At 38.1% G+C, this 12,927-nt stretch overlaps 1 protein-coding gene across 6 annotated transcripts in view; it reads right to left on the minus strand.

The window, feature by feature from the left end:
- The window catches only part of FNDC3A (fibronectin type III domain containing 3A), a 256,528-nt gene that overhangs the window by 72,200 nt on the left and 171,401 nt on the right, over window positions 1-12,927 (minus strand). For all 6 annotated transcript variants that reach the window (XM_023731559.1, XM_023731560.1, XM_023731558.1 and 3 more), the window contains one exon: window positions 2,373-2,610. In XM_023731559.1, the coding sequence (XP_023587327.1) occupies window positions 2,373-2,610 (238 nt within the window). The remainder of the gene's footprint in view (window positions 1-2,372; window positions 2,611-12,927) is intronic.

The raw sequence follows: 12,927 nt of genomic DNA on the forward strand, positions 1-12,927 counted from the left end.
GCTGAACTGACGAAAATTGTGTGGCAAATATATTTACAACAATAAAAAAAAAAAAAGTGTAGCTGCTGAGGCTGCTTATGTACAACCAAATACTTCATGGGATTTGGTTCCTTGGCTTGGAGATCTAGGGTCATGGTTTCACGGGATACCTCAATTAACTGGCCTAATAACGTGTATAGTGCTTCTGTTCTACACTTTCTAGTTCACTGCGTGGTGCCTGGGGTCTTAAAAGCTTGCAAGCAGCCATCTAAAGCACAACAATTGGTCTCTATTCAACTGGAGCAACAGAAGAAGAAGGAGAGACAGGAATAGGGGAGGACATGGAATGTGTGGCTAATTTTGTCTATGAACAACTGCCTCCTTTGCCATGAGACCAGAAGAACTGGATGGTGCCTGGCTACCATCATGGAACATTTTGATAAAAGATTCCATAGAAGAATCTTGATCAAAGGGATAAAATACAGAACTCAATTTCAAATTCTCATGGACTCCAGACTTTCCTGAGCTATGGAGGGTGGATACACCCGTGAAACTACTGCCCTGACATAATCTGTAAACCTTAAACCAAAAATATTCCCTGAAGTCTTCTTAAAACCGAGCAATAGTTTAACTAATAAAAAAGGTCTGCCTTGAGCATTATGCTCTTTTAAGAACTATCTATATGGGATCAAACTGACAACAGCAACTCAAAAGATTAGATAGGAACCTTAGGGAGCAGTGAGTTTATGTTAATGAGGGAGGAACAACTCAGAAAAGGAGGTGAGAATGGTTGCACAACTCAAAGAATGTAATCGATGTCATCAAATTATAGAAATGGCTGAACTGGTGTATGTGTTGCTGTGTATATTCGCAACAAGAAGAACAACAAAACAAATTAAAAAGTTAGAAAGAAAAAAAACAAGGCCGGCAGCATGATTATTCCTGGTTGAAAATTTCCTCAGAGCTGAGACCACAGGACAGAGAAAAGACCTGGTATTGCTTGCATGTAGCCTCACTAAATATTCTGGAGTGATATAAGTTACTTCCTCTTTGATTTTGTTACTCATCTGCTTGAAGGGTGATCATGAGGATGAAACACCTAACGGTGCCTGAATGATAATAAATGATCTTGATATAATTACTCTTGATTCTTTTATATGATGAAGATTAAAAAAAAAAAAAAAATACACAAGGAAAATATTAGCCCAAGAGACAGAAAGGGACACATAAACCAGACTTCCTCAGCCTGAGACCGGAAGAAATAGATGGTGCCTGGCTACCACCAATGACCGCCCTGACACAGAACACAACAGAGAGTCCCTGACAGAGCAGGAGAAAAGCGGGGTGCAGAACTCAAATTCTAGTAAAAGGACCAGACATAATGGTCTGACTGAGACTGGAGGGACCCTGGAAGACATAGCCCCTGGACTCTCTGTTAGCCCATGTCATGGACTGAATTATGTCCCCCCAAAAATGTGTGTCTCAATTTGGCTGGGCCTTGATTCCGCGCAGTGTGTGATTTTCCCATGTGTGGTATACCCTGCCTCTATGATGTTAATGAGGGAGGATGGGTGGCAGCTGTGTTAGTAAGGCAGGACTCAATTTACAAGACTGGATTGTGTCCTGAGGCAATCTCTTGAGATATAAAAGACAGAAGTGAGCAGTGATACAGGGGGGCCTCATACCATCAAGAAAGCAGTGCCGGGAGCACAGTGCATCCTTTGGACCGGGATCCCTGCACCGAGAAGCTCCTAGTCTGGGGGAACACTGAAGAGAAGAAGGCCGACAGAGAGGAAGAGCCTTCCCCTGGAGCTGACACCCTCAATTTGGACTTTTAGCCAACTTTACTGTAAGGAAATAAACTTCTGTTTGTTAAAACCATCCACTTGCGGTATTTCTGTTATAGCAGCACTACATGACTAAAACAGCAGAACTGAAATCATTCCCAAAGCCAAATCTTTGGACACAGATTGGACTGTAAGACATAAAATAATACAATAATACATAAAATAATAAATACATAAAAACACATAAAATAATAATACATTAAAAATACATAAAATAATAGCTCAAGTAGATACAGGAGACTAAATGGGCACTCGTGTCCGGAGGCGAGCTGAGAAGGCAAAAAGGGACAGGAGCTGGCTGAATGGACACCTGAAATCCAGGGTGGAAAGGAGGAGTGTGCTGTCACATTATAGGGAGAGCAATTAGGGTCACATAAAAATGTGTGTAAAAATTTTTGTATGAGAAACTAACTGTAAACTTTCACTTAAAGCACAATAAAAACAAACAAACCAGCTGCCATCAAAATGATTCCAACTCATGGCGATAGTACCTATTGTATAAGAACACCCAACTCAATAAAATAGGATTATTTTAAGATGTCTTACCTACATCTCCATATACTTGTGAAGATGGATACTGTGGCATATACTGTGTTGCCATGTCTCCAGCTCCAGTCACTGGTGAGTACATATGGCGCGGTGGAGGGGGCATCATTGTTGGGACAGGAATGAAACCGGGTAGAGGAGGATGTGGAGAACGGTGTATCACGGTGTGACTACCAGGATGAAACTCTGGTGCCTGGGGAACTACAACAACTCTTCGAACACCATTGTCTTCAATAACCTACAAAATTAGATTAAAAGTTTCTTTCACAGGACTTGAGCAATTCTTTTGAAATATGTTAGATTAGGCTAAGAAATTTTACACCAATAAATTGAAAAAATTTAGAGAATCAACGTGAAAAGAATTTATTAAATACATTAGATATATATGAGTCAGCACTGAACAACACAAAGTACCTTTTGTTAAACACGGCAATATTAACACTGATGAGACTGCTAAATAATAATATAAGCAAAAAAATGAACAATGACATTAGGTATTTATCCTATGTGTTAAGTATGTTTAGTGAGGGAGTACAAATGAAGAGAGACTCAGAGGAATTTTTGGTTAGGCATAATAGACCAAAAAAACCTCAAACCCGTTGCCGTCGAATTGATTCCGACTCACAGTGAGCCCACAGAACAGAGCAGAACTGCCCCATAGGGTTTCCAAAGAGCGGATGGTGGATTCGAACTGCTGACGTTTTGGTTAGCAGCCAAACACTTAACCCCTGCTAATAGGGTCTGGCAAATAATTTCCTTTTCCATATTCTGGTGGACGTGAATGGAGAACAAGTTGTAGAAAGACCAAATAAAAATGGGAAAAAACAAAAGTCTAGATCCAGGATGAGAAAGGTCAACCATATATTAGAATTTAAGACACAAAATTCTTATGACCATGCACAGGACAATTTTAACAACTGAAGATTATTTTGAGGGAGACAAACACCAAATATTTATTAATGGTTAAGAAAAAAATATCTATGGTTTTGAGGCTTAAAAATTATATAGTTTTTATAGGGGTCACACTGTAGGGACAAATTTTTAAAAATGATAGATTTATTCCCCTTGAACCTCACTGGAGGTGCAAGTGTTCAAAACATACAGGTAAGCCTAAAAGGCTATAAGGATTTTATCTCAAAATTAGGATCCTTAGCCACTCCACTAAAATATGGCCCTTACTCTTTTAGAGGTAAATGATCATTATGGAGATATAACAAATACCTAGTAATACCTTTCCTGAGGAAACAGAAAATGATTAAAACATAAAGTGCTCATTTAAAGGCAAACTAGTATTTTTAGGAAGAAGAAGTTTTACTATGTATACGGATAGTAAATTATATATATAAACATACATGTGCTTGGTAGGTACAGGTATACTAGAATACAAACAGATAAGCCTAAATTACAAGTATTTTTAAAGAGCAATAGAGTGTTTTAGAAAGAATACGGTTGCTATTGAAGAGCCTGTTAAAGTATCTGCTAAAGCTTCTGCTGGAGCCCTGCTGACGCAGTGGTTAAGAGCCCAGCTGCTAACCAAAAAGTCAGCAGTTCGAATCCACCAGCCGCTCCCTGGAAACCCTACGGGGCAGTTCTACTCTGCCCTATAGGGTTGCTACAAGTTGGAATCGACTTGACGGCAACAGGTTTTAGTTTATACCTTCTGCTATAGGCCACCACGCCTCTCCCCCCATCAGTAAGAACACCTATGAGCACCCTGGCTGCCTGCCCCTCCCCTCCCCCTTCCTGGAGGGAGTCAACCCCGCCCCTCCCCAGCCAGACAGCACACTCTGTAATATATCAAAACAAAACATATCATAAATAAATAAAATAACACCTTAATGCCTTGTAGACAGCAGACAATATCAATTCGTATAAAGAAACAAGACAAGATGGCTTACCCAAGTGACCAAAATAAAGGGGCAGAAAACCTTTCTCAGGGAGAGATGGTAATGGAATTCCTGATAAGAAATTCAAAAGGCTTATAGATTGGGTTCTCAAAGAGATCAAGAAAAACAGACAAAACCAAGGAAAACACAGGCAAAACCCTAGAAGAATTTAGGAAAAAATACAAGAATAAAACAACAGATTAAATGTTGTTAGCTGCCATACAGTCAGTTCTGACTCATAGTGACCCTATGTACAACAGAATGGAACACTGCCCGTTCCTGCACCATCCTCACAATACTTGCTGTTTTTGAGACCATTGTTGCAGCCACTGTTGTCAATCCATCTTGTTGAGGGTCCTCCTCTTTTTTGCTGACCCTCTACCTTACCAAGCATGATGCCTTTCTCCAGGGACTGGTTACTCTGATAACATGTCCAAAGTATGTGAGACGAAGTCTCACCATCCTCACTTCCAAGGAGCATCTGCCTATATACTTCTTCCAGGACCGATTTGTTCATTCTTCTGCAGTCTATTCAATATTCTTCACCAACACCATAATTCAAAGGCATCAATTCTTCTCTGGTCATCCTTATTCACCACCCAGCTTTCACATGAATATGAGGCGACTGAAAACACCATGGCTTGGGTTAGGCCCACGTTAGTCCTCAAAGTGACATCTTTACTTTTTAACACTTTTAAGAGGTCTTTTTCAGTATATTTGCCCACTGCAATATGTCATTTGATTTCTTGACTGCTGTTTCCATGGGCATCAATTGTGGATCCCAGTAAAATGAAATCCTTGACAACTTCAATATTGTTTCTGTTTATCATGATGTTGCTTATTGATCCAGTTGTGAGGATTTGTTTTCTTTATGTTGAGGTATAATCCACACTGAAGGTTGCAGTCTTTCATCTTCATCAGCAAGTGCTTCAAGTCCTCTTCACTTTCAACAAGCAAGGTTGTGTCATCTGCCTAACGCACGTTGTTAATGAGTCTTCCTCCAATCCTGATGCCGAGTTCTTCTACATATAGTCCAGCTTCTCGGATTATCTGCTCAGCATACAGACTGAATGGGTATGGTGAAAGGATACAACCTCGATGCACATCTTTCCTCACTTTAAACCACATGGTATTCCCCTTTTTCTGTTCAAATGACTGCCTCCTGGTCTATGTACAGGTTCCTTATGAGCACGATTAAGTCTTTGGGAATTCCCATTCTTCGCAATGTTATCCATAATTTGTTATGATCCACATAGTTGAATGCCTTTGCATAGTCAATAAAACACAAGTAAACATCTTTCTGGTATTCTCTGCTTTCAGCCAAGATCCATCTCTCATCAGCAATGATATCCCTCATTCCTAAGCCCTCTTCTGAATCCGGTTCTTGAATTACTGGTACTTCCCTATTGATGTACTACTGCAACCATTTTTGAAGTATCTTCAGCAAAATTTTACTTGTGTGTGATATTAATGATACTGTTTGATAATTTCTGCATTCTGTTGGGTCACCTTTCTGTGGAATGGGCACAAATATGGATCTCTTCCAGTTGGTTGGCCAGGTAGCTGTCTTTCAAATTTCTTGGCATAGGTGAGTAAGCACTTCAGTGCTGCGTCGTTTGTTGAAACACCTCAGTTGCTATTCTGTCAACTCCTGGAGTCTTATTTTTCATCAATGCTTTCAGTGCAGCTTGGACTTCTTCCTTCGGTACCATCAGTTCTCGATCATGTGCTACTTCCTGAAATGGCTGAACGTGGACCAATTCTTTTTGGTAGTGGCTCTGTTTATTCCTCCTCCATCTTCTTTTGATGCTTCTTGCACTGTTGAATATTTTGCCTTTAGAATCCTTCCAAATTGCAAGTCAAGGCTTGAATTTTTTCTTCCATTCTTTCAGGTTGAGAAATGCTGAGTGTGTTCTTCCCTTTTGGTTTTCTAACTCCACACCTTTAACTCCAGGTCTTTGCACATGTCATTATAATACTTTGCTATGTCTTCTCACGCTGCCCTTTGAAATCTTCTGTTCAGTTCTTTTACTTCACCATTTCTTCTGTTCGCTTTAGCTACTCTACGTTCAAGAGCAAGTGTCAGAGTCTCTTCTGACATTTGTTTTCGTCTTTTCTTTCTTTCCTCTCCTTTTAATGACCTTCTGCTTTCTTCATGTATGATGTCCTTGATATCATCCCATAACTCATTTCAATTTCTACAGGTGGTCTCCAAATATAGATGGGATATACTCAAGGTCATATTTTGGTTCTGGTGGATTTATTTTAATATTCTTCAGCTTCAACTTGAACTTGCATAATATGAGCAAGTGATGGTCTGTTTCGCAGTAGCTGCCTGGCCTTGCTCTGACTGATGACATTGAGCTTTTCCATCATCTCTTTCCACACACGTAGTACATTTGATTCCTGTGTTTTCCATCTGGTAAGGTCTGTGTGTATAGTCACTAATTATGTTGTTGAAAAAAGACATTTTCAGTGAAGAAGTCGGTGGTCTTGCAAAATTCTATCATGTGATCTCCAGGGTCTTTTCTATCACCAAGGCCATATTTTCCAACTACAGATCTTTCTTTTTTGTTTCCAATTTTCACATTCCAATCACCAGTAATTATCAATGCATCTTGACTGCATGTTTGATCAATATCAGACTGGAGACGTTGGTAAAAACCTTAAATTTTCTCATCTTTGGCATTAGTAGTTGGCAATAATAGTCATATTAACTGGTCTTCCTTGTAGGCATACGGATAGTATCCTATCATTGACAGCGCTGTACTTCAGGATAGATCCTGAAATGTTCTTTTGGACAATGAATGCGATGTCATTTCTCTTTAATATGTCCCATTCCCGGCATATAGACCATATGATTTTCTCATTCAAAATGGCCAATACCAGTCCATTTCGGCTCACAATTCCTAGGATATAGATCTTTATTTGTTCTATTTCAATTTTGAGGACTTTCAATCTTCCTAGATTCATACTTTGTATATTCAATGTTCTGATTATTAATGGATGTTTGTAGCTGTTCTCATTTTGCGTAATGCTGCATCAGCAAATGAAGGTCTCGAAAGCTTTACTCCATCCACATCATTAATGTCGACTATTTTGTTGAGGCATCTCTTCCTCAGTCATATGTTGAGTGTCTTCCAACCTGAGGGGCTCACCTTCTGGCACTATATCAGACAATGTTTTGCTGCTATTCATAAGGTCTTCACTGGCCGATTTTTTCAGAAGTAGACTGTCAGGTCATTCTTCCTAGTCTTTCTTAGTCTGGAATCTCTGCTGAAACCTGTCCACTATGAGTAATCCTGCTGATGTTTGAAATATCAGTGGCATAGCTTCCAGCATCATAGCAAAAACACAAGCCACCACAGTACTACAAACAGACAGGCACATGGTGGACAAAATAGACAAACAGAAATCATACAAAAACAGCAACTAAAAATCCAGAAGATTAACAATAAAATATCAGAAATAAATAACTCAATCAAAGGACACAGAAGTAGAACTGAAACAATGGAAAAAGGAATGAGCAAAACAGAGGACAAATTCCTTGATACAAGTTTGTTTTAAGAACAATATACAAGTTTGTTTTAAGAACAATCAAAAAAAGAATTTAAAAGAAAATGCAGAAAGCGTTAAGAGTGGGACGCTATAAAGAGGAATAATTTATGTATGATTGGAATCCCAGAACAGAAGGAGCAGAAGGAAAAACAAAAAAAGCATAGAGAGAATTTTCTGAAGATATGCTGGAAGAAAACTTGCACAATATCATGAAAGACAAGAAGATTTCTATCCAAGAAGCTCAATGAACCCCATACAGGATACACCCCAAAAGAAAGTCACCAAGACACATCATAAAGTTTCCAAATCCAAAGATAAAGCGAGACTTTTGAGAGCAGCTTGAGAAAAAACATCACTTACAAAGGGACCCCAAAAAGCCTAAGCTCTGATTTCCCAGCAAAAGCCATGCAGGAAAGGCGGCAATGGAATGACATATATAAAACCCCGAAAGAAAAGAACTGCCAACCAAGAATCATGTACTCAGCAAAACTGTCTCTCAAATACGACGGCAAAATGAGGACATTCTCAGATAAACAGAAATTAAGGGAATTTGTAAAAACCAGGCCATCCTTACAAGAAATCATATGGAAAGGAAGTCATGGCGATATCAAGAAACAATGGACTGTTTTAAACGTAGAAAGGCAAAGGTAAACATCAAAGTAACCACAGAGAAAGTTAGTAAACCTACTCACCAAAATAAAGAAAACCATAAGGACTCAGTAAATACAAAATCAACAACAATGAAGGAAATGAAAACACATAAACAAAAACTCAGCACAGAAAATTAAGTAGAACAAAGAAAACACCAACTCCATAACAAAGAAGCTTAACAAAATGACAACAGTAAATTCATACTTACAGATAATCACACTGAATGTAAATGGTTTAAATGCACCAGTCAAGAGACAGAGAGTGGTAGAATGGATAAAAAACCACGACCCAGCAATAAGTTGCCTACAAGAGATACACCTTAGACATAAACACATTAATAGGTTAAAAATCAAATGATAGAAAAAATATATTATGCAAACAGTAATCAAAAAAGAGCAGGAGTAGCAACGGTAATCTCTGATAAAATAGACTTTAAATCAAAATACATCGTAAGAGATAAGGACTGGCATCACATAATGATTAAAGGGACAAGCTTCCAAGAAGGCATAACCGTAATAAATATCTACGCACCCAATGACAGAGTATCAAAATACATAAAACAAAGTCTGACAGCACTGAAAAGAGAAACTGACAGTTCCACAATAATAGTAGGAGACTTTAACACACCACTTTCAGTGACAGACAGAACCAACAGAAAGAAACTAAACAAAGATAGATAAGATTTAAATAACCCAATTAACCAACTTGACCTCATAAGACATATACAGAACATACCACCCAACAGCAGCAGGGTATACATTCCTCTCCAACATATATGGATCATTCTCGAGAACAGGCCATATTTTAGGCCACAAAGCAAGCTTCAATAAATTCAAAACCATCAAAATAAAAAAGCATCTTCTCTGACCACAACACTATAAAACTAGAAATCAGTAACAGGAAGAACAGGGGAAAAAAAATCAAATACATGGAAACTGAATAACACCTCACTGAAAAACCACTGGGTAATAGAAGATATTTAAAATGAAATAAAAAAAAATCCCTAGAATCAAACGAGAATGAAAACACAACATACCAAACCTGTGCGATAAAGCAAAAGCAGTGCTCAGAGGAGAATTCACAGCAATAACTGCACATATCAAAAAAGAAGGACGGACCAAAATCAATAGCTTAAGCCTACAACTCGAATGAATAAGGGAAAAACAAACAAACAAACAAACCCAGCGAAAGATGCCCAGTCACCAGGAAAAAGGAAATATCAAGGATTAGAGTAGAAATAAATGAAACAGTAAACAGAAAAACAACACAAAAAATCAACAAGACTAGAAGTTGGTTCTTTGAGAGGATCAATAAAATAGGCAAACCACTGGCCAAACTGACAAAGATGCACATAAGCAAAATAACAAACGAGATGGGTGACATTACAACAAAACCAACGGAAATAAAAAGGATCATAACAGAATACTATGAAAAACTGTAGTCCAACAAATTTGAAAACCTAGAAGAAACGGACAAATTTCTAGAATCATGCTACCTACCTAAACTAACGTAAACTGAAGGAGAAAATTTAAAGACACCTGTAACAAAAGAGAAAAAAAAGAAAAGAAAAAAAAGCCCTACCCCAGACTACTTTACTGGAGAATTCTGCCAAACATTCAGAGAAGAGCTGCACCAATCCTACTCAAACTACTCCAGAACAGAGAACAGGAAGGCATATTTCTGAATTCATTCTATGAAGCCAGCATAACCCTGATACCAAAGCCAGGCAAAGACACCACTAAAAAAAAAAAGAAAATTATAGACCAATATCCCTCATGAATATCGATGCAAAAATTCTCAACAAAATCTTAGCCAACAGAATTCAACAGCAATTCAAAAAATAATACACTATGACCAACTGGGATTCATACCAGGTATGCAAGAATGGATTAACATTAGAAAATCTAACAATATAATTCACCACATAAATAAAACAAAGGAAAAGAATCACATGATCATCAATCAATGTGGAAAAGGCATTTGATAAAGTCCAACATCCATTCTTGATAAAAACTCTCAGCAAAATAGGAATAGAAGGGAAATTCCTAAACATAATTAAGGGCATACATACAAAACCAACAGCCAACATTATTCTCAATGGAGAGAGACTGAAAGCATTCCCCATGAGAATGGCAACTAGACAAGGGTGTCCTTTATCACCACTTTTATTCAGTATTGTACTGGAAGTGCTAGTTAGAACAATAAGGCAAGATAGGGAAATAAAAGGCATCCAAATGGGTAAGGAAGAAGTAAAACTATTCTTATTTGCAGATGACATGAACCTATACAGAGAAAATCCCAGAGACTCTATAAGAAAGCTACTGAAACTAATAGAAGGATTTAGCACTAAGTGGCAGGGTACAAAATTAACACATAAAAACCAGTCGGATTCCTCTACGCTAACCAAGAGAACTCCAAAATGGAAATCAGGAAAACAATACCATTTACAATAGCCCCCAAACCCAAAGGATAAAATATTTTGGGAATAAACCTAACTAGGGATGTAAATGACTTACACAAAGAAAACTACAAAACACTGCTACAAGAAACCAAGAGACCTGCATAAATGGAAAACATATGCTCATGGATAGCAAGACTTAACACTGTGAAAATGACAATACTACCCAAAGTGATCTACAGATATAACGCAAGCCCAATCCAAATTCCAACAAGATTCTTTAATGAGATGGAAAAACTAATCAACTTTATATGGAAAGGAAAGAGGGCCCGGAGAAGTAAAGCATTACTGAAGACTAAGAAAAAAGTAGGAGGCCTCACACTCCCCGATCTCAGAACCTACTATGCAGCCACAGTAGTCAAAATAGCCTTGTACTGGTACAACAACAGACACATAAACCAATGGAACAGAACTGAGAACCCAGAAATAAATCTATCCACCTATGGACAGTTAATCTTCAACAAAGGGTTGAAACCCATTAAATGGGGGAAAAGACAGTCTCTTTAACAAATGGTGCTAGCAAAACTGAATATACATTTGCAGAAAAATGAAACAGGATCCATATTTCACATCATACACAAAAACTAACTCAAGATGGATCAAAGACCTAAATGTAAAAACCTAAAACATTAAAGATCAGAGAAGAAAAAATAAGGGCAAACCTAGATGCCCTGATGTATGGGATAAATAGACTATCAAACATAACTTAAAAAGCACAAACAATGGAAGAAATCAACTGGGACCTCCGGAAAATCAAATACTTATGCTCATCAAAGACTTGGGAAAAAAATTTTGGCTACGACTTATCTGACGAGTATAATCTCTAAAATTTATAGAAAACTTCAACAACTCAACAACAAAAAGACAGACAATCCAATTAAAAAATGGGCAAAGGACATGAACTAAAGCATTATTTATAATAGCAAAACTATGGAAACAGCCTAAATGTCCATCAATGGATTAATGGATAAACAAACTGTGGTGAATACACACAATGGAATACTATGTAATGTTAAAGAATAATGACAAATCTGCGAAACATCTCACAACATGGGTGAACCTAGAGGACATTATGCTGAGTGAAATAAAAGAACAAATATTGTATGAGACCACTATTACACAAAGTCAAGAAAAGGTTTTCACATAGAAATAAATATTCTTTGATGGTTACCAAGGATAGGAGAGGGAAGGAGAGGTAAAACCACTAATTAGATAGTAGACAGGTACTAACTTCGGTGAAGGGAGAGATAATACACAATGTGAGGGAAGTCAGCACAACATAATCAAGGCAAAAGAAGACACTGAAAGGTAAGCAAGAGTAAAAGGTAACAACGGTAAATACTAATACATATATAATCCTGCAACAACAGTAATAACAAACAATAACGTATGAGCAATACATAGGTAGATATATAAGCTAAACGGGTGGGAGGGTGTATGGAAGTACCCCCGCGTATATACATATACATGTGTACATGCTGCAAATATACCTCTGTATGCAATCATGTGCACAGAGGACACAGTCATGAAAACTTAGCCATAACCATACACTTCCCAGGACTGAAATATTGGGCTTCAGGGCCAAGGACCATAGTCTCAGGGGACATCTAGGTCAACTGGCATATTATAGTCCATATAGACAAATGGTTTACATCCTACCTCGGTGAGCAGCAACTGGGGTCTCAAAAGCTTTTGAGTGGCCATCTGAGATACAATAACTGGCCTCTTCTCATCCAGAACAAAGAAGAGTGAAGAAAACCAAAGACTCAAGGAAACAATTAATTCAAACGACTAGTGGACCACATGAACCATGGCCTCCACTAGCCTGAGACCAGAAGAACTAGATGGTGCCCAGCTACCACTACTGCTGTTCTTACAGCTGTTCTGACCACTCTGACCAGAACCACAACAGTAGGTCATGGACAGAGTGAGAGAGAAATATAGAACAAAATTCAAACTCATAAATAAGATCAGACTTAATGGTCTGACAGAGAATGGTGGA

The sequence above is a fragment of the Trichechus manatus genome, unplaced genomic scaffold, assembly GCF_000243295.1.
Source record: "Trichechus manatus latirostris isolate Lorelei unplaced genomic scaffold, TriManLat1.0 scaffold00044, whole genome shotgun sequence".
Taxonomy (NCBI): Eukaryota; Metazoa; Chordata; class Mammalia; order Sirenia; family Trichechidae; genus Trichechus; species Trichechus manatus.